Source organism: Arabidopsis lyrata, assembly GCF_000004255.2.
Source record: "Arabidopsis lyrata subsp. lyrata unplaced genomic scaffold ARALYscaffold_7, whole genome shotgun sequence".
NCBI lineage: Eukaryota > Viridiplantae > Streptophyta > Magnoliopsida > Brassicales > Brassicaceae > Arabidopsis > Arabidopsis lyrata.
The window spans coordinates 8239002-8260292 of record NW_003302549.1 but is presented as its reverse complement, the minus strand read 5'-3'; the positions used below and the strand labels follow the sequence as shown (position 1 = coordinate 8260292).

At 37.5% G+C, this 21291-nt stretch overlaps 6 protein-coding genes across 8 annotated transcripts; 4 read left to right on the top strand and 2 right to left on the bottom strand.

The window, feature by feature from the left end:
* Nucleotides 1-551: 551 nt before the first annotated feature.
* LOC9305859 (cysteine-rich receptor-like protein kinase 5) lies at nucleotides 552-3304 on the bottom strand. Its single transcript, XM_021017707.1, has 7 exons — nucleotides 2397-3304; nucleotides 2152-2292; nucleotides 1960-2081; nucleotides 1660-1870; nucleotides 1348-1585; nucleotides 1122-1275; nucleotides 552-1028 (listed from the first exon to the last, which is right to left on the bottom strand). Exons 1-7 carry the CDS (start codon nucleotides 3211-3213, stop codon nucleotides 717-719), a joined length of 1995 nt encoding a protein of 664 aa, XP_020873366.1. The 5' UTR covers nucleotides 3214-3304; the 3' UTR covers nucleotides 552-716.
* A 1076-nt stretch (nucleotides 3305-4380) lies between these two features.
* On the top strand, nucleotides 4381-7281 carry LOC9305858 (cysteine-rich receptor-like protein kinase 8). Its single transcript, XM_021017709.1, has 7 exons — nucleotides 4381-5393; nucleotides 5529-5666; nucleotides 5758-5879; nucleotides 5985-6195; nucleotides 6295-6532; nucleotides 6618-6768; nucleotides 6845-7281. Exons 1-7 carry the CDS (start codon nucleotides 4589-4591, stop codon nucleotides 7166-7168), a joined length of 1989 nt encoding a protein of 662 aa, XP_020873368.1. The 5' UTR covers nucleotides 4381-4588; the 3' UTR covers nucleotides 7169-7281.
* A 1989-nt stretch (nucleotides 7282-9270) lies between these two features.
* Nucleotides 9271-12053, top strand: LOC9305857 (cysteine-rich receptor-like protein kinase 7). Of its 2 annotated transcripts, none has more exons than XM_021017702.1 (7): nucleotides 9271-10099; nucleotides 10242-10379; nucleotides 10492-10610; nucleotides 10701-10911; nucleotides 11001-11238; nucleotides 11323-11473; nucleotides 11566-12053. In XM_021017702.1, exons 1-7 carry the CDS (start codon nucleotides 9271-9273, stop codon nucleotides 11887-11889), a joined length of 2010 nt encoding a protein of 669 aa, XP_020873361.1. In that variant the 3' UTR covers nucleotides 11890-12053. The 2 variants fall into 2 exon arrangements, with proteins under 2 accessions (XP_020873361.1, XP_020873362.1); XM_021017703.1 differs by having other exon boundaries at nucleotides 10495-10610; nucleotides 11566-11889.
* A 1512-nt stretch (nucleotides 12054-13565) lies between these two features.
* On the top strand, nucleotides 13566-14353 carry LOC110226403 (putative cysteine-rich receptor-like protein kinase 9). The gene has a single exon (XM_021018104.1). The coding sequence runs from the start codon at nucleotides 13760-13762 to the stop codon at nucleotides 14333-14335; it is 576 nt and encodes a 191-aa protein (XP_020873763.1). The 5' UTR covers nucleotides 13566-13759; the 3' UTR covers nucleotides 14336-14353.
* A 318-nt stretch (nucleotides 14354-14671) lies between these two features.
* LOC9303801 (cysteine-rich receptor-like protein kinase 7) lies at nucleotides 14672-17209 on the top strand. Its single transcript, XM_021017823.1, has 8 exons — nucleotides 14672-14918; nucleotides 15023-15160; nucleotides 15264-15379; nucleotides 15472-15682; nucleotides 15780-16017; nucleotides 16102-16252; nucleotides 16348-16684; nucleotides 16771-17209. Exons 1-8 carry the CDS (start codon nucleotides 14870-14872, stop codon nucleotides 16857-16859), a joined length of 1329 nt encoding a protein of 442 aa, XP_020873482.1. The 5' UTR covers nucleotides 14672-14869; the 3' UTR covers nucleotides 16860-17209.
* A 1333-nt stretch (nucleotides 17210-18542) lies between these two features.
* On the bottom strand, nucleotides 18543-21290 carry LOC9305856 (cysteine-rich receptor-like protein kinase 5). Of its 2 annotated transcripts, XM_021017698.1 has the most exons (8): nucleotides 21075-21164; nucleotides 20337-21001; nucleotides 20091-20231; nucleotides 19884-20005; nucleotides 19598-19808; nucleotides 19294-19531; nucleotides 19068-19221; nucleotides 18543-18983 (listed from the first exon to the last, which is right to left on the bottom strand). In XM_021017698.1, the coding sequence occupies exons 2-8, from the start codon at nucleotides 20947-20949 to the stop codon at nucleotides 18675-18677; spliced, it is 1788 nt and encodes a 595-aa protein (XP_020873357.1). In that variant the 5' UTR covers nucleotides 20950-21001; nucleotides 21075-21164; the 3' UTR covers nucleotides 18543-18674. The 2 variants fall into 2 exon arrangements, with proteins under 2 accessions (XP_020873357.1, XP_020873356.1); XM_021017697.1 differs by having other exon boundaries at nucleotides 20337-21290.
* Between the last annotated feature and the right edge of the window lies 1 nt (nucleotide 21291).

Below are 21291 nucleotides of genomic sequence, written 5' to 3'. Positions count from 1 at the left end.
CTATAAGAAGCAATTTCATCGCTTTCCTACTATCTTTATGGCCCTCAGGCCTATGAGGCCATGATACACGGGCTATCCAATCCTAATGGGGTTGTACATAACAAATGCACATTATTTTCTTGCCGACAAAGGACAAAGAACTAGGGCTTTGGCACTGCTGTGACTGCTTGCTTGCCAAGTTAATCATCAAAAGTGAGTGGGTTCACGTAATTTTTTACCCATCAAATTTTTTTCCCTTTTTCGTCTGAAAGGATCTAAATAATTTATATCACTTCTTGGTAAAATCTATGGATATGATTCGATTGATGGTTCAGGTTTTTTTTTTTTTTCGAAATAAATTTACATGTCGTTTTGCAAGAGAAAGCAATGCGAATTGTAAAACAGCTAAGAGTCTTCGCATTTTTTTTACTTAATTCGTCTTCGATAGTGGTTGCTATCGTTTTCTCGATGATGACTTCGTCTGATTGTCTTTGTTTTTTTCCTCGTGGACCATTTCTTTTTTGTTTGTTCCAATTGTGAATCTCTGCCTTACGAGAGAATCTATAGCCAGCGATAAAAATTTGCAGTTGACTCAAACAAAAATCGACACACGAGTCAACCCAAGAGAACAAACATCTTGAATCAAATCTAGTAACATTTTCCTAGATTAGAAAATGAACACAAAAATCTAAATCTTGAATTTACAATTATTTATGGTCTAAGAAACGAGTTTGTCTTTAACGAGGAGCTACAATAGTAATCGATGCAGCATCAATAGAACAACAGAGAGAAGACTTATCTATCGATGGACCTGCTTCTTCATGCTTACTCCGGAAGAAAAATCCAGGTGGTTGAGGTACATCTAGGGCGATCGAGCTAGTAGAAAGCATTTGTACGATCGCTGACATGGTTGGACGATTTTCAGTATCTTCTTGGACACATAATAAAGCAATATGGATGCATCTAATTACTTCGTTTCTTTGATAATTCTCTAGAAAGGACGAATCCACGAGCTCTAGTGGTGACCCGTCACTCCATAGCCTCCAAGTCTATTGAACAATTTAATTAAGACTTAAAATCTTTGTGACTATTTTGTAAAGAAAAAAAAATAGCAGATTTTATAAGTGTTTATTTATACTCACATATGTAACCAAGTTTCCGAAACTAGCATCCATCTGATAGAGGCTGCTGTTTTTCTTCCCGCTTATAATCTCAAGAACTAAGACTCCGAAGCTATAAACATCGGATTTCATTGAGAATTGGCCATACATCGCATACTCGGGAGACATGTAACCACTGCCACAATACATATATGTTGGAGTTAATAGGGGATTTTTATATTTAATAGATGGCAAGACCAAAACTTACTAGGTTCCGACTACTCTTCTCGTATGGGCTTCTGTTTGGTCCATTTCGAAAATCCTCGCCATTCCAAAATCTGCAACTTTTGGGTTCATATCAGCGTCCAAGAGGATGTTACCCGCTTTTAGGTCTCGATGTATGATTGTGAGTCGTGAATCTTGATGGAGATACAATATTCCTCTAGCAATTCCTCCTATGATCTTATACCTTGTAGTCCAATCTAGCTGGCTCTGCATTCTAGAATCTGCACATCCATATAATTAGAATGTCTAAAACATGAGTTCCAAAATGAAATATCTTTCCTAAGCTAAAACTTACCAAACAAGAAGTAATCAAGACTTTTATTAGACACAAACTCGTAGACAAGTATTTTCTCTTCCCTCTCTAAACAAAATCCAAGAAGCTTGACAAGATTTCTGTGCTGAAGCTTTGCCACAACAACAACTTCGTTCTTGAACTCTTTTTCACCTTGTCCTGATGTTTTCGATAGTCTCTTCACGGCAACTTGTACTCCATTAGAAAGTATGCCCTTAAAAGATAGTAAATTAAACAGAGCCATCCCCTTATTTGAATCTTTTATGCAAGTAATTAGGAAGCTCAATGAACTGGTAGTGGTACCTTGTAAACTTGTCCAAATCCACCTTGACCGAGTTTGTTACACATCGAAAACTTATCTGTCGCAGCTTCAATAACCTTAAAATCAAACTGCAGTGATCCTGCAGTTGTAATGTCATCCTCTCCTGCAAAAGATTTAAGAATTGAAATCCATAAAAGTTTAAGCAACACAAACATAGATTTTGGAATCTTTACCATCATTTGCAACTTCTGTATCAGAAGGCTTCTTCGCTCTCTTTCTTACATGGAAACTAAAAACAGCCACAAAAAGAAGAACACATATAGCCACCGGCACAACAACTGCTATGATTATCACTTTGGAATTTTTGCCTTTTCCTGCATAAGTCTTATATTAGACATGACATATAATTTCCCAACTTTTGAATGTCTCAAACCAAAATAACTATTATATATGTAAGTGAATAAGACAGAGCTCTTACCAGGCGGAAATGGAGGAGTTAAAACCGGTGGCAGTGGAGGAGACGAAACAGGCGGAGGAAGAACAGTTCCCTCTACGGTTTCCTTGTAGAAAGGGTAAAGCTCGTACCTTGAGTTACAACTCGGGACAAGAAATCTTCCTCCGACTTTATTGAAATATAATTCTTTGATGGATTGTTGAAGACACCTTACGCAATCTTCACTAGTCAGATCAGGAATGCACTGAACCGATGCATAAAGCGACTGAGACGAACTGAAATCCGACTTCTCAACCGCGAATTTCTTGCTTGTACTATTAGCCGCTTCCTCTGCAGACTTTTTCATCAGAGAAACCACTGCATCATTGAACCGGTCGGATTGTTCCACCGTAACATTCTGAGTGTTCCAAGTGATTATTGTAGTTGTGGTTACAGTATCCATGAATATATTCCTGTCTGAGTATCCAAGCATGCACTCGTCATACTGAATCAAGAACTCTTTCCCACCTGGACATCGACTCCGAGTGTCTTTAGTAGCAAAGATGACGCAGTCACGGCAAGCTTCGGGCGAGAGATCTCCTTTGCAGAGGTAAAGACCGAACACCATGTCGGAGTTTTGACCCTTTGTGAGACTATGAGATCCCAAAGAAAAGTAAGCATTGTTAGAAGAAAGAGAGGTCAAAAGGGTTTGGAGATTTGAGAAGTAAGTGGAGTTTCTTGATATCCTGTTAGTGCAAACATCGCCAACGTAAGTTGGGTCTTGTAATAGTGCAGAAGCTCTCAAGCTTGCAATGAAGAAGGTGAGAAGGAAGAGAGAGTTTAATGAGGCATAAGCAGACATTATCCAATTTCTTCACCTTTCCGCTCTGTATTTTTTTGTTCTTGCTTTTAATGATTGGTTTATGAGTTCTACTAATGAATGAATGTGAAACCAGCCAAGCCAGTCAAGTTTTGGTTTTGTAAAATAATACAATTTCTTGCAAGTCAAGGTCAACTAGACGAGTAACATCAACTTGTATTGTTAATTAAAATGAATCAACTATATAAATGTTAGAATAAACATGTGAAAGCGAAAACCAGAGAAAATATAATTAGAAATTTTTAACTATTCTATCAATCTATTTCCGGAAAAAGATAAACATATTGGAGTTGGATATTTAATAGGTTGGTGATTATTCAGCTAGCCGCGGAGACTTTAGGTCAATAAGAGAGCACCGTTAAACTTCCGTACCTGACAAGTAACAAACCAACAGTTATAAGTTAAAACAGTAATTTCCCAACCCTAGTTCTATTCAGTTTTGTTGGGTGTGGGCTGCGCCATACAAACAGGCTCTGCCTAAATCCATCAAAAGAGATAGAATCAGCCCAATCCACCTCATCAGTTTAAAAGGGTAACTGACCATCTCCCCTATAAAAATACAGAGAAGAAACTTAAAGAAAAAGGCTCCCGAATTTTCCGCTGACAGACGTAGTAAGTAATACTAATATACGTCATCAATCCCACCTGTCTAAAACACCCACTCATCCAAAGATCAGCCCTGCTCGGCTTAGACGAAGTGGACTGATTCTGTTTGGTAGACAAAAACGTGTAACCCATTTCGTTCGTATCCCTGTAAAATTGCCCTAAGAAATTCTTCTTTCTTCCTTGAGACCTTCATTGACATATTTGTTGGAGTCTACAGTCTACACATCAACAAGTTTCTAGCCTTAACGGATTTATATAACCAATTAACACTCTCGGTAGAAGGTTGACTTACTGCTTAAGATACTCGCGTTGAGTTCCTATTAAAGTACTTTTTTTAGTACTTTACCTTGTTTACTTTACAACTGCATGTGTATTAGATTTTCAGAGTCATTTTGGGAAACAAGGTACTGAAACATGCCTACTTGCATCATTATCATCTCACAAACTCCATAGCTTCTTGCGCAAGACAAGTACTTACCTAGCACATCTCTGTTCCAACAAAACATACTGTCGAAGAATATTTAACAGTGTACACAACTTTTTTTTTGTCATCATTCTCCGGTAAGTAAAACTATAAATTTGGCATGCAATACAAGGAAAGAAAATAAATAAAAGAGGCGTTTACTATGACTTTGACAGACTTAAGGTCGTCACAAACCATCCTCTACTTCACGTTAATCTACAGTAGTGGAGAATAGAAGTTATAAATGGGAGCTCCATGATTTGAAACCCAAATCAGGGAAGTCTAGCCATGCCTCTTTACGCCGCTTTCATACTCCTTTTCCTTTTCTCCCTCCTCACTAGCTTCAAAGCTTCTGCTCAGAAGCCTACTTTCACATACGATCATTGTCCAAATACGACAACTTACTCAAGGAACAGCACTTACTTCACCAATCTCAAAACCCTTTTATCGTCTCTCTCCTCCCCCAATGCCTCTTACTCCACCGGATTCCAAAACGCCAAGGTGGGACAAGCCCCCGACAGGGTCACTGGACTTTTCCTTTGCCGCGGAGACCTCTCGCCCGAAGTTTGCCGTAACTGCATCGCCTTCTCCGTTAACGAAACGTTAACTCGGTGTCCAAATCAGAGAGAAGCTGTGTTCTATTACGAGGAGTGCATGCTCAGATACTCTCACAAGAATATTCTATCGACCCTTATATACCATGGAGGATTCATCATGACGAACCCCAATAATATTTCATCTCAACTAGAAGACCGATTCGGAGATTTTGTATCGTCCACGATGAACCAAGCTGCCGAGGAGGCAGTGAATAATTCTAGGAAGTTCTATACAATAAGGGCCAACTGGACCGCACTCCGGAGTTTGCACGTACTGGTTCAATGCACTCCTGATCTTAGAAGACAAGACTGCTTGGCCTGTCTGCAATACTCCATCAATGGAATGCCTCTTTACAGAATCGGAGGAAGACTTCTCTGGCCAAGCTGTAACTCAAGGTACGAGCTTTACCCGTTCTACAACGAAAGCGTCATTGAAGCACCACCACCGCTGGAGTCGTTGGTGTCTACTCCTCCAATGGCATCTCCTTCATTACCTGGTGAACTCTTTCTCCTTCCTCTGTTTTTTTCCCCTGATTTCTTGAAATTAGTAGTACCAACAGGGAAACTTTTGTCCTTTCGATTGATTATATATTTTTTATACTTCTGCTTGCCATTGATGTTTGAAATAACAGGGACAGGTAGGAATTCAAACGTGTTAGTGGTAGCCATTGTTGTGCCTATCATAGTGGCTGTTCTGCTTTTCATAGCTGGTTATTGTTTCCTTGCAAAAAGGAAAAAGAAGTCTTTTGACACAGCACCTGCATCTGAGGGTAAAGATTTAATAAACAATCTTAACTGAGTTTGATTAGTGGTCATTTTCATCAGCCTCTTTAGCTGATTACTAAAACATTTATTGTGAAGGAGGAGATGATATAACAACCGCAGACTCACTACAGCTCGACTATAGAACAATCCAAAGTGCAACAAATGATTTTGCAGAGAGTAATAAGATTGGTCGAGGTGGTTTTGGTGAGGTTTACAAGGTATAATATGTTACTATGAATTATTTAGCTGCACCCTAGGTTGAGTACTTTGTGTCAACACATTGGATTACAAGATGATGCTGATTAAAACTTTTAAATGGATAGGGCACATTTTCAAATGGGAAAGAAGTTGCGGTGAAGAGATTGTCGAAAAATTCAAGACAAGGCGAAGCAGAGTTCAAGACCGAGGTTGTTGTAGTTGCAAAGCTTCAGCACAGAAATTTGGTTAGGCTTCTTGGGTTTTCGCTACAAGGAGAAGAAAGACTATTGGTCTACGAGTATATGTCCAACAAAAGCCTTGATTACTTACTCTTTGGTCAGTTGCATTTATTGCTTTGTTTCAATGATTCTTTAACCATTCTTGAACTTTGGGTTGCTGATCTTAGAATTAACTATAATCAATGGATATGCACAGACCCTACAAAGCAAATTCAGCTGAACTGGACTCTACGATACAAGATCATTGGAGGAATTGCTCGGGGGATTCTATATCTTCATCAAGATTCGCAGCTCACAATCATACACCGTGACCTTAAAGCAAGTAACATTCTCCTAGATGCGGATATAAATCCAAAAATTGCAGATTTTGGAATGGCTAGGATCTTCGGATTGGACCAAACCCAGGATAACACAAGCAGAATAGTTGGTACCTAGTAAGTCTTCCACTTAACATCTCATAAGTTAATATATGTTGAACATTATTTTGTTAACATACTAAAGTTTTGTTGTGGATTCCAGCGGTTACATGGCTCCCGAATATGCAATGCATGGCCAATTCTCAATGAAATCTGATGTCTATAGCTTCGGAGTGTTAGTTCTTGAGATTATAAGTGGTAGGAAGAATAGCAGCTTCGAAGAGTCAGATGGTGCACAAGACTTGCTCACACATGTAAGTTTTAAGGCAATCAATATTTTACCCCTCCTACACTACATTAAGCAAACTGATTGATTGATTGATATTCAAGGCTTGGAGGCTTTGGAATAACAGAACAGCATTAGACCTCGTGGATCCACTTATAGTAGATAATTGCCAGAATAGTGAAGTGGTGCGATGCATCCATATCGGTCTTTTATGTGTTCAAGAAGATCCTGTAAAGCGTCCTACAATATCAACCGTTTTCATGATGCTCACCAGTAATACTGTGACTTTACCAGTGCCTCGACAACCAGGGTTTTTCATTCAAAGTAGACCCGTAAAGGACCCGCCTGATTCAGATCAGTCTACCACGACCAAGTCTATTCCAGCGTCTATTGACGATGAATCGATCACTGATTTATATCCGCGCTAAATATGATGTTATCCCTCACGCTTGTAATCAAGTTTAAGCATATTTACATATTTCTAGATATGATCAACCCTATGTAATTTGTTTTTATTTTTAATTAAAGAATAATTAGTTCAGTCTCGACATCACCACCGATTGGAAAATTCATTACCTATGTGACTGAAAAAATGAGATAGGGAGAGAACACTTAGAATGTTGGCATTACAGTTTGGTCCATTCTAAAAATTTGGCCAATCCAAAATCTATAACTTTCATTTCAGCGCCTGATTCAGATCAGTCTACCACGACCAAGTTCATTTCAGCGTCTAAGAGGATATTACCTGCTTTGAAGTCACAATGTATGATTATGAGTTGTGAATCATTATAGAATCGCTTTAGCAATACCTCCAATGATCTTGTAAACAGAGGGAAAACAGAGTACTGTGGGAAGGTGATTTTACATGATTTGTGAAACCATCTAGCACGTCAAAGTTTTTTTTTTTTTTTTGGTAAACTAAATAACTAATACAATATCTTGAAAGTCAAAGTCACCTACACGAGGAATTTAAATGTTAGACTAATACATGTGGAAGATATAACCAGATAAAATAGAATTATAAAATTCCAAGTTTTGATGTCTTAAAAAAAAAAAAAAAGTTTTGATGTCTATCAATTAGTTTCGAGAAAGATATAAAAATATTGGAGTTGAATATTATTTAATAAGTTGGTGATTATTCTGCTTGGCGCCGAGACTTTGGGACAACAAGACAGCACCGTTAAACTTCCTTACCACACAAGTAACAAACGAACAGTTATAAGTTAAAACAGTAATTTCACAACCCTAGTTAATTCAGTTTGCAGCCTTCATTGATTAAGAATCAGAACCAATCAACACGCTCAGTGGAAGGTTCACTGTAAATGTAGTCTTTGATTTTTAGAGTCATTATTTTGGAAACAAGGAACTTTACAAATATGCCTACTTAGATCAATCTCATCTCTATTTTCCTCACAATCTCCATACCTTTTCCATATTTTTCAATAAATTTTTTTTCAAAATTTTTTTTATATTACAATTTATCAAATATTTTCATACATCTTCTAGATATCTAGGGGGTTATTGATAGATGGATCCTTCACAACTTTTGAGATTCTTTTGTTATTTTTTTTTTTTTGTAAGGAATAGGAGACTATGTCTCCCTTTTATTAAGAAAAAAATAAACAAACTACAAACGGATACGTCTTGGGCGCGTAGACCCAATCACGTCATCACTAAGAAGTGAATCAACATCATTCGGAACAACATAAAAAAAATAAAAACCAAGAGGCAAAGAAAATGCATAGTTCGCTAACCCATCAGCAAAACGGTTAGCTTTCCTATACACATGCGAAATACGAACTATCCAGTCCTTCGATAAAAAGCCATGGCACAAACGTACCAGAAACGACAGCGGATGCATCTCACTCACCCCTGTCTTCAGAAATCTGAGTCTACCTCCAGCTCCAACCGTGTGATTTTCTTCTCCCAAGCTATATATAGGCCGTAGTAGACTCCCCATAATTCCGCCCCTGTCTTGAGATTCTTTTGTTATTGTTTTATGGATTTTTTTATTCTTAATAAAATTTAGTTTTATTAAATCCCATGCAAAAAAATTCGTCATTCACAGAATTGTTTCATTAAATATATTTTTATCGACGGATCAATTGTTTGTAATTTTATTCATAAGTCAAAAAAATTTAAAAAACCATGAATATCCATAAAATATTAAAATTATTCTAACTACAATACTCTCTACAAATTAAAAAATCTCTCAAAGTTGAAACCAAACCCCCATATAATTTAGAGTTGGAGAAACATTGGTCAAGTTTTGGGTTTGGCTCAACAAATGTTTTTTTTGTTGGATCATTGATCAAAACACTGAAATCAAGGTATGTTTATGGCCATTTTTAATAAATTTTACTTTTGTTGTTGATAAAAATGACATTAGAAAAAAAAAGAATCCTTTACATTGACTTTGATAGAGGGCTGACTTATCGCCGTCACAAACCATCGTATACTTCACGTTGATCAGCAATAGAGGGAAAAAAATTCAGTTTATAAATGGAAACTCCATGATGTGAAAAAACCCATGTCTTCTCTGACCACTTTCATCTTCCTTTTCCTTTTCTCATTCCTCACTACCTTCACAGTTTCTGCTCAAGAACCTAATGACCTAGCCTATTGGTGTCCAAATAGGACAACTTACTCAAGTAACAGCACTTACTTCACCAATCTTAAAACCCTTTTGTCCTCTCTCTTTTCCCCCAACGCCTCTTATTCCACCGGATTTCAAAACGCCACGGTGGGACAAGCCCCCGACAGGGTCACTGGACTTTTCCTTTGCCGCGGAGACCTCTCGCCGGAAGTTTGCCGTAACTGCGTCGCCTTCTCCGTTAACGAAACGTTAACTCGGTGTCCAAATCAGAGAGAAGTTGTGTTCTATTACGATGAATGCATGCTCAGATACTCTCACAAGAATATTCTATCGACGGCCAACACAAACGAAGGAGAATATATCATGAGGAACCCTAATAATATTTCTCCTATTCAAAATCAAACAAACCAGTTTATAATTTTGGTGTTATCTAATATGAACCAAGCTGCCACGGAAGCAGCCAACAGTTCTAGAAAATTCTCTACGATAAAGACCGAATTGACCGCACTCCAGACTTTGTACGGGCTCGTTCAATGCACTCCTGATCTTTCAAGAGAAAACTGCATGAGTTGTCTGACAAGTTCCATCAATAGACTGCCATTTTCTAGAATTGGAGCAAGACATCTTTGGCCAAGTTGTAATTCAAGGTACGAGCTTTACGCGTTCTACGACGAAACTGCCATTGGTACACCACCACCACCACCACCACTGCCGCTGCGGTTTCCAGGGTCTACGCCTCCGTTGGCATCTCCTTCACTACCTGGTGAGCACTTTCTTCTTCCTTTGTTTTTCCCCCTATTTACTTGACTTTCGCAGTATTACCAATATGGAAAGCAGAATTTTCAAATTTGTTTAGTTATTCGTATACTATTTTCTTACTAAAGCAGATGATCTTCGGAAAACAGGTAAAAGTGGGAATTCAAATTTGTTAGTGGTAGCCATTGTTGTGCCTATCATAGTGGCTGTTCTGCTTCTCATAGCTGGTTATTGTTTTTATGCAAAGAGGGCAAAGAAGACTTATGGCACAGCACCTGCTTTAGATGGTAAAGATTCAAGTGATATTAACAATCTTAGTTAGGTTTGATTAATGTCATTAATTATCAGCTTCCTCTTTTTTTTTTTATTCTGATCACTAAGACATTTATTGTGCAACAGAAGATGATAAAACAACCATAGAGTCTCTGCAACTTGATTATAGAGCAATTCAAGCTACAACAAATGATTTTTCAGAGAATAATAAAATTGGTCGAGGTGGATTTGGTGACGTTTACAAGGTACAGTAAATACTACTATATAATTTATCGATTGTGTTTTTTTGCTACAACATATTTAGATAACGAGATAATGCTGATAAAAATGGATAGGGTACATTTTCAAATGGAACCGAAGTTGCAGTGAAGAGACTGTCGAAAACATCAGAACAAGGTGACACAGAATTCAAGAACGAGGTTGTTGTTGTTGCAAATCTTCGGCACAAAAATCTGGTTAGGATTCTCGGATTTTCTATAGAAGGAGAAGAAAGGATATTGGTCTATGAGTATGTGGAAAATAAAAGCCTTGATAACTTCCTATTTGGTCAGTTGCATTTGATGAGTTGTTTCGTTGATTCCTTAACCAGTCTTGAAACATGGTTAGAGCTAACTACTATTCATGGATGTGCACAGATCCTGCAAAGAAAGGTCAGCTGTACTGGACACAGCGATACTATATCATTAGTGGGATTGCTAGAGGGATCCTATATCTTCATCAAGATTCACGACTCACAATCATACACCGTGACCTTAAAGCGAGTAACATTCTCCTGGATGCAGATATGAATCCTAAAATTGCTGATTTTGGAATGGCAAGGATCTTTGGAATGGATCAAACCCAGCAGAACACAAGCAGAATAGTTGGTACCTAGTAAGTCTTCCACTTGACAACATGTTGAAATTCGTTGAACATTTTATTCTCATAACATATTAAACTTTTTGATGTGGATTCCAGCGGTTACATGTCTCCTGAATATGCGATGCGTGGCCAATTCTCAATGAAATCTGATGTCTACAGTTTTGGAGTATTAGTTCTTGAGATTATAAGCGGTAGGAAGAATAACAGCTTCAACGAGACAGATGACGCACAAGACTTGGTGACACATGTAAGTTTAAAGGAAATGATTTTTATATATGCCCCTCCTCATCCTACAAAAAGCAATAGTTGCAATAATTGTTTGACTCATTGATATTCTAGGCTTGGAGGCTTTGGAGAAACGGAACAACATTAGACCTGGTGGATCCAATCATTGTAGATGACTGCCAAAATAGTGAAGTGGTTCGATGCATCCATATCGGTCTTTTATGTGTTCAAGAAAGTCCAGTAGAGCGTCCTGCCTTGTCAACCATTTCCGTGATGCTCACTAGTAATACAATGACTTTACCAATGCCTCAGCAACCAGGGTTTTTTGGAAGGAGTATACCTGGAACAAACCCGCTTGATTCAGATCAATCAATGACCAGCAAGTCTGTTCCAGTAGCTATTGACGATTCATCGATATCTGATTTATACCCTCGTTGAATATGGTGTAATTAAACCTTACGATTGAAATCAAGTTTAAGCATATATTTCATATTTCTAGACTTGATGAACTATGTTTATTGTTAGTTTTGATTTGGTTTGTTAAAACCACATGTAATTTGGTTTGATTCTTAGTTCAAGAATAATTAATTTAGTCTCAGCTATCAACATCACCACCGATTGAAAATTCATTACCTATGAAGGGAAAAATTGAGATAGGGAGAGAGAACTTATAAAAGTTAAAAAAGAAGAGCATCACTTTCTTAGCTTGCCGAGAACATAAAGAAAGTGAACAATGGAAAAGTTAACTGAAAGAAAACTTTGTTCATTGTACATGCTTTTTAGTCTAGAATCGGGAAACATGTTATAAAAATCTCAACTATGCATTTTCGTTGAAAAAAATGCCTCAACTTTGCATCTAGTAAAATAGATACTAAAATTTTTGTTGATTTTATATTAAATCTTAAATTCTTGCTGACTATGCCAATTTAGGCACATCGCTAAGTCACTAGACATGGTTATGTTTCAATTAATAAGCTTCGTTAATTAGCAAAACGATGCTTTACAAGATCGACTTCAAAGATCTTGTAAAGCGTCCGGCAGTATCAACAATTTTCATGATGCTCACTAGTAATACTGTGACTTTACCAGTTCCTCGGCAACAAGGGTTTTTCATTCAAAGTAGACATGTAAAGGACCTCAGTCTACCACGACCAAGTCTTTTCCAGCGATCACTGATTTATATCCGCGCTAATTATGCGCTAATTATGATGTTAACCTCAAGCTTGTAATCAAGTTTAAGCATATATTTACATATATCTAGACGTGATCATCCCTACGAGTTGTTTAGTCTGATTTGGTTTGGTTTGTTAAAACCATATGTAATTTGTTTTGATTTTTAATTAAAGAATAATCAGTCTAGTGTCGACATCACCACCGATTAAAAAATTCATTACCTCTCTGAATGAAAAAAATGATATAGGGAGAGAACACTTAGAATGTTGGCATTACAGTTTAATTCATTCTAAAAATTTGGCCAATCCAAAATCTGTAACTTTGGAGTTCATTTCAGCGTCTAAGAGGATATTACCTGCTTTGAAGTCACAATGTATGATTATGAGTTGTGAATCATTCTAGAATCGCTTCAGCAATACCTCCAATGATCTTGTAAACAGAGTACTGTGGGATTGTGAAGGTGCGATTTTGCATGATTTGTAAAGTGGTGATATAAATGAAATGTGAAACCATCTAGTACGTCAAAGGTTTTTTTTTTTTTTCTTTTTTTTTTTGTTGTAAATTAAATAACTAATACAATATCTTGAAAGTCAAAGTCACCGAGACGAGTAACATCAACTTTTCTTGTTATTTAAATGTTAGACTAAAACAGCTGGAAGCGATAAGTAGAGAAAATGGAATTATAAATTTCTAAGTTTTGACGTCTATCAATATATTTCCGACAAAGATATAAAATAAAATATTGTTCTGCTTGGCGCCGAGACTTAAAATAAGACAGCACCGTTAAACTTGCTTACCAGACAAGTAACAAACCAACAGTTATAAGTTAAAACAGTAATTTCACAACCCTAGTTGATTCATTTTGTAGCATTCATTGATTCAGAATCTGAACAAATCAACACGCTCAGTGGAAGGTTTAACTGTGAAGATGTGTCTGGAAACAATGAACTTTACAAATAGGCCTACTAAGATCACTCTCAATCTCATCTCTCTTTAACATTAACTTTGATTGACGACTTATCGTCACAAACCATCGTATACTTCACGTTAATCAGCAGAAAAGAAAAAAATTCAATTTATAAATGGAAGAAGCTCCATGATGTGAAACTCAAATCAAGGAAGTCGAAAAAAAAACATGTCTTCTTTCTTCTCCTTCACCTTCCTTTTCCTTTTCTCATTCCTCACTAGCTTCAGAGCTTCTGCTCAAGATCCTTTTTACCTAAATCATAATTGTCCAAATACGACAACTTACACAAGTAACAGCACTTACTCCACCAATCTCAAAACCCTTTTGTCCTCTCTATCTTCCCGTAACGCCTCTTATTCCACCGGATTCCAAAACGCCACGGTGGGACAAACCCCCGACAGGGTCACCGGACTTTTCCTTTGCCGCGGAGACCTCTCGCCCGAAGTTTGCCGTAACTGCGTTGCCTTCTCCGTTAACGAATCGTTAACTCGGTGTCCAAATCAGAGAGAAGCTGTGTTCTATTATGAGGAGTGCATACTTAGATACTCTCACAAGAATATTCTATCGACAGTTACATACGAAGGAGAACATATCATGAGGAACCCCAATAATATTTCTTCTATTCAAAATCAAAGAGACCAGTTTATAGGTTTGGTGTTATCTAATATGAACCAAGCTGCCATGGTAGCAGCCAACAGTTCTAGAAGATTCTCTACGATAAAGACCGAATTGACCGCATGTTAAGAACTGAGTACGGATTCATAGAGTTCTTAATACAGAATTACATACAAGTATAGATCTAGAACATCATACCTTCTAGATCACTACCCTTAAATCCCACGCAGGAGAAGTTGTACATAAAATTCTGCATGACTGATCTCACACCCGAGACTTCTTATTTATAGATAAAAGCTAAGAGTTTCTAGAAGCTGACTCCCACTTGCTTGATCAACAATTATCCTTCTTCTTCCATCCAACGGCTAGCATCATTTAATTCTCGCACGTGCCATCCCCTGTTTCCACACGAGAGCGCCTCTGTCTCACATACACACGGTAGGGCTTATCACCGCACTCCAGACTTTTTACTGGTTGGTTCAGTGCACTCCTGATCTTACAAGACAAGACTGCTTCAGCTGTCTGATAAGTACCATCAATAGAATATCACTTTTTAAAATTGGAGCAAGATAGTTTTGGCCAATTTGTAATTCAAGGTATGAGCTTTACGCGTTCTACAACGAAACCGCCATTGGAACACCACCACCACCACCACCACCGCCGATGCGGTTTCCAGGGTCTACGCCTCCGTTGACATCTCCTTCACTACCTGGTGAACACTTTCTTCTTCCTCTGTTTTTTGCCCTGTTTACTTGATCTTAGCTCGGTTAGCGTCTACTATTTTCTTATCTTAAGCAAATGATCTTCGGAAAACAGGGAAAAGTAGGAATTCAACAGTGTTAGTGGTAGCCATTGTTGTGCCTATTATAGTGGTTGTTCGGCTTTTCATAGCTGGTTATTGTTTCTTTGCAAAGAGGGCAAAGAAGACTTATGGCACAGCACCTGCTCTTGATGGTAAAGATTAACAATCTTAGTTAGGTTTGATTAATGTCATTAATTATCATCTTCTTCTTTATTTTTCTTTCTGATTACTAAGACATTTATTGTGCAAGAGAAGATGATAAAACAACCTCAGAGTCTCTGCAACTTGATTATGGAGCAATTCAAGCTGCAACAAATGATTATTCAGAGGATAATAAAATTGGTCGAGGTGGATTTGGTGATGTTTACAAGGTATATATTATATACTATATAAGTTATCGATTGTTTTTTTTGTTCCAACAAATTTGGATAACGAGATAATGATGATAAATAAAAATGGATAGGGTACATTTTCAAATGGAACCGAAGTTGCAGTGAAGAGACTTTCGAAAACATCAGAACAAGGTGACGCGGAATTCAAGACAGAGGTTGCAGTTGTTGCAAATCTTCGGCACAAAAATCTGGTTAGGCTTCTCGGATTTTCTATAGAAGGAGAAGAAAGGATATTGGTCTATGAGTATGTGGCAAATAAAAGCCTTGATAACTTCCTATTTGGTCAGTTGCATTTGATGATTTTCTTCATTGTTTCGTTAACTAGTCTTGAAACATGAGGTTGCAAATCTTTAGAGCTACTATTCACGTATGTGCACAGATCCTGCAAAGAAAAGTCAGCTGTACTGGACACAGCGATACCAGATCATTGGTGGGATTGCTAGAGGGATCCTATATCTTCATCAAGATTCACGACTAACGATCATACACCGTGACCTCAAAGTGAGTAACATTCTCCTGGATGCAGATATGAATCCTAAAATTGCAGATTTTGGAATGGCAAGGATCTTTGAAATGGATCAAACCCAGCAGAACACACTCAGAATAGTTGGTACCTAGTAAGTCTTCCACTTGACTTCTCAGTTCTCACATGTTGAACATTTTATTTTGACAACATAGTAAAGTTTTGATGTGGATTCCAGCGGTTACATGTCTCCTGAATATGCAATGCGTGGCCAGTTCTCAATGAAATCTGATGTCTATAGTTTCGGAGTGTTAGTTCTTGAGATTATAAGCGGTAGGAAGAATAACAGCTTCAACGAGACAGATGACGCACAAGACTTGGTGACACATGTAAGTTTAAAGGAAATGATTTTTATATATGCCTCTCCTCATCCTACAAAAAGCAATAGTTGCAATAATTGTTTGACTGATTGACGATATTCTAGGCTTGGAGGCTTTGGAGAAACGGAACAGCATTAGACCTAGTGGATCCAATCATTGTAGATAACTGCCAGAATAGTGAAGTGGTTCGATGCATCCATATCGGTGTTTTATGTGTTCAAGAAGATCCTGTAAAGCATCCAGCCATGTCAACGATTTCCGTGATGCTCACCAATAATACTGTGACTTTACCAGCGCCTCAGCAACCGGGTTTTTTCGTGAAGAGTAGACCCGGAAACACCCCGCTTGATTCAGATAAATCAACAACGAGCAAGTCTTTTCCAGTATCTTTTGACGAGACATCTATAAGTGATTTATATCCTCGACTCCTCGTTGAATATGGTATTCACCTTCACGCTTAAAGATCAATTGGTATTAATGTATAATTGAAATTAAGTTTAAGCTTATGTTGGAAGGAACTAACCCAGGTTCGATCCACCCTGCAAACAAAAAACACATTTGTGTGGGAAGTCTGGGCTTGGCCAAAGGCCTAGGCAGTTTACCTGGTAGTCAGTAACAGGCGATCTCGCTACCCCTTGGCATTAGTCGGAAAGCATTCCAAATTAACTCCGTACAGACAGTGTGGTGGCCCTTCGGGGAGAAGTCCACTCTAAAGCACTTCGGTGCGTTTCTACCGGAGCTGACCGGATCAACCGATAGGGTATCAAAAAAAAAAGAACATATTTCTAAATGTGGCCAATCCTATTTAATGTTTTGTATTGATTTAATAGTGAGTTTTTCTTTATAATCGGATCTCATGACGTTTACGTTAATTATTGGTTCGATTATGCATTCTTAAATTTTCAGACGCTCCGATCCTAAAGAACTTGGAAAAATAGTAAATTCCGATTTCAGTTACGTTGTATATACTAGTCTTCATTTCAATCCAAATTATCTTCTCTTTGGTGTATACAAGTCCTTTAATTGATTAACTTTTTTTTTTTTTTGTGATTTAATACCTTTAATTAATTTTGTGGACATAATATAATGGTTTTGTGCAAAACAAACCTCCAACTCGCCGATTTTTGCAATTTTATCCTTCACTTACAAAAAATGTAAATTAATGATACAAAGTCAAAAATAAAATTCAATGTAACCCTTTTTCACTACCGTCAAATAATATTCAATGTAACCCTTTTTCACTACCGTCTAAGTTTGTGAAATTTTGACGAATGATATGTGAAATCGAAAGTACTCACGACAAGGATTTTAACTCTACCTTTAGAATTTTAAAAATCTAATGTATGTGATCGTGAAAACGTTTACGGTTATATTGCGTATTATTTTGACGAGTTGACGAGTTGGATGATGTTTTTTCACAAAACCCTTAATATAAAGACCGTCTAGTTCTGATAAATTCAACGAATTAGAAATATATTGATGATCATTCTGTTGGACTTTGGAGGCTTTGCATGGAGAGTAATCAGAAGAAAATATATAAGAGCATTCTTTTAAGAAAAAAGAGGTTTTCCTTTACCAAAAAGAAAAAGAAAATAAGAGCATTGTTCCCCTAACTTCTCGGGCACGTAATAACTGAACAGAGAAAAATGGTTAACAATCATAATTGACTCACATCTCTTTCTTGCTTTCCATTTTTATGGGAAGTCAGGCTATAAACAATCATGGGTTTCTTTAAATCTTAAATGAGAATTAGGGTTTAGGGTTAACGGTAATCTACCTTATTTATTAGCTGATAATTTACTTTATATCATAGAACAAAGAAGGCTTTCTTAAAGATTTTCATAGCCAGAAGAGGCTTGTCAAACTCTGAAGACTATACATACACTAAGAGGAAAGCAAAGGGATTGAAACGTGTCTCAAGCTACACCAACTCTCTTCCTCACAAACTTAATTAATTCGTCTAAAAAAAAAAAAAAAATTAATTCGTCTACGATAGTGGTTGCTCTCGCTTTCTTGATGTTGACTTCGTCTGATTTTCTTTAGTTTTTTCTCCTTGTGGACCATTTCGTATTTGTTTGTTCCAATTGTGAATCTCTGCCCTACGGGACTTTATAGCGTGCGATAAAATTGTTACAATCTGCGGTTGACTCAACAAAAATCTACACAAGAGTCAACCCAAGAGACATTGATGGGACTGGTTGTATATTATTTATACATTTTTATTTAATTATATGCAGACCATTCAAAATGAGGGGACAGATTGATTCTCATCATTGGAGCCAATGCTCGAGGAAGCGTCTTTATGATAAACCTCAACTTATAATCATACACCGTGACCTCAAAGCTAGTAGCATTTTCATAGATTCTAATATGAACGCAAAAACTGTAAATTTTGGAATTGCAATAGTTTTTAGTTTATGAAACGAGTTATTTAACGAGGAGTTAGCATGGTAATGGATGCATCATCAATGGAACAGAGAGAGGATTTATTTGTTGATGGACCTGCTTCTTCATGCTTACTTCGGAAGAAAAAACCAGGTGGTCGAGGTGCAGCTAGGGAAATCGAGCTAGTAGTAAGCATTTGAACGATCATTGACATAGTTGGACGATCTTCAGTATCTTCTTGAACACATAATAAGGCGATATGGATGCATCTAATTATTTCGTTTCTTTGATAATTCGTTCGAAAGGACGAATCCACAAGCTCTAATGGCGTCTCATTGGTCCATAGCCTCCAAGTCTATAGCACATTTTAAGACTTAAAAAATCCTTGTGACTGTTTCATAGAGCGAAAAAGTAGTATATTTGAAGTGTTTATACTCACATATGTAACCAAGTTTCCCAAACAAGCATCCATCTGATAAAGGCTGCTGTTCTTCCTCCCGCTTATAATCTCAAGAACTAAGACTCCAAAGCTATAGACATCAGATTTCATTGAGAATTGGCCGTACATGGCATACTCAGGTGACATGTAACCACTGCCACGATGCATAAAAGTTTGAGTTAACAAATGGATTTAACATTTAATAGTTGTCAAGAACAAAACTTACTAGGTTCCAACTACTCTTCTCGTATTGGCTTCTGTTTGGTCCATTTCAAAAATTCTCGCCATTCCAAAATCTGCAATTTTCGGGTTCATATCAGCATCCAAGAGGATGTTACCCGCTTTGAGGTCTCGATGTATGATTGTGAGTCGTGAATCTTGATGGAGATACAATATTCCTCTAGAAATTCCTCCTATGATCTTATACCGTGTAGTCCAATCCAGCTGGCTCTGCTTTTTAGAGTCTGCACATCCATATAGTTAGAATGTCAACAATAAAATATATTTTGCTAAGCATTGATTTAACTTACCAAACAAGAAGTAATCAAGGCTTTTATTAGACACAAACTCGTAGACAAGTATTTTCTCTTCTCTCTCTAAACAAAATCCAAGAAGCTTGACCAGATTTCTGTGCTGAAGCTTTGCCACAACAACAACTTCGTTCTTGAACTCTTTTTCACCTTGTCCCGATGTTTTCGATAGTCTCTTCACGGCAACTTGTACTCCATTAGGAAGTGTGCCCTAAAAAGATTGTGAATTAAACAGAGTTTGAATCTCTTATGAAAGTAATTAGGAAGCTCAATGAACTGGTAGTACCTTGTAAACTTGTCCGAATCCACCTTGACCGAGTTTGTTACATATTGAAAATTTATTTGTCGCAGCTTCAACAACCTTAAAACAAAACTGCAGAGAGCCTGCCGTTGAAATATCATCCCCATCTGCAAAAACCAAATGTTTTTAGCATTAAACTTCATAAACCAAAAATTTAAGTAGTAAACAACAAGAGTATTTTGGAATCTCTACCTTCATCTGCAACTGCTGTGTCATTAGTCTTCTTCACTCTCTTTGTCAAACGGAAGGTAAATACAGCCACAAAAAGAAGAACAGAGAAAGCCGCCGGCACACAAATTTCTAAGATTACCCTCGTGGAATTTCCTCTTTTTCCTGACAAAGTATTAGATCAGACAAATCTTGTATAGTTGTCTGTTTCACTCCAATCAAGCAAATGAAAGAAAAAGAGAGAGAGAGAGAGAGAGAGAGAGAGAGCACCTTTACCAGCCGGCAGTGGAGGAGCTAAAACCGGGTGAGGAATCTTTATTGGCAATTGAGGAGCTGAAACCGGCGGCAATGGAGAGAGAGTTTTCACAGAGGTTTCATCGTAGAAAGGGTAAATCTCGTACCTTAAGTTACAACTCGGGACAAGAACTCTTCCTCCGACTTTGGTGAAAAAAATTTCATTGATGGACTGTTGGAGACAGCTTAAGCATTCTCCACTAGACAGATCAGGAATACACTGAACCGATGAATATACCGTCAGGGACGAAGTGAAATTCGATTTAATAACCGCGAATTTCTTCGATTTGCTATTAGCAGCTTCCACTGCAGACTTGTTAATCAGAGAAAACACAGTATCGTTAAACCGGTCCAAGTCCGCCTTAATATTCTGAGTGTTCCAAGTGATTATTGTAGGAGTGGACCTTGTGGTTACAGCATCCATGAAAATATTCCGGTCCGTGTATCCAAGCATGCACTCATCATACTGAATCAAGAACTCTTTCCCTCGTAGACATCTACTTCGAACGTCTTTAGAAGCATTTACGACACAATCACCACAATCTTCCGGCGAGAGATCTCCTCTGCAGAGATAAAGTCCGAATACCATGCTGGCGTTTTGACCCTTTGTAAGACTATGAGATCCCAAGGAGAAGTAAGCACTGTTAGAAGAAAGAGAGGTCAAAAGAGTTTGGAGATTTGAGAAGTAAGTGATGTTTGTTGATGTCGTCTTACTGCAACTATGGCCGACGTAAGTCAGGTCCTGTAAATGTGCAGAAGCTCTCAAGCTTGCAAAGAAAAATGTGAGAAGGAAGAGAGAGTTTAATGAGGTATAAGCAGACATTATCTAATTAATTTGTTATCCTTTCTCCTCTGTTTTTTTTTTCTTTCTTGTTATCTTTACTGGTTCATGCGTACTAAACTACTAAATAATACCAATGAATGAAAATGT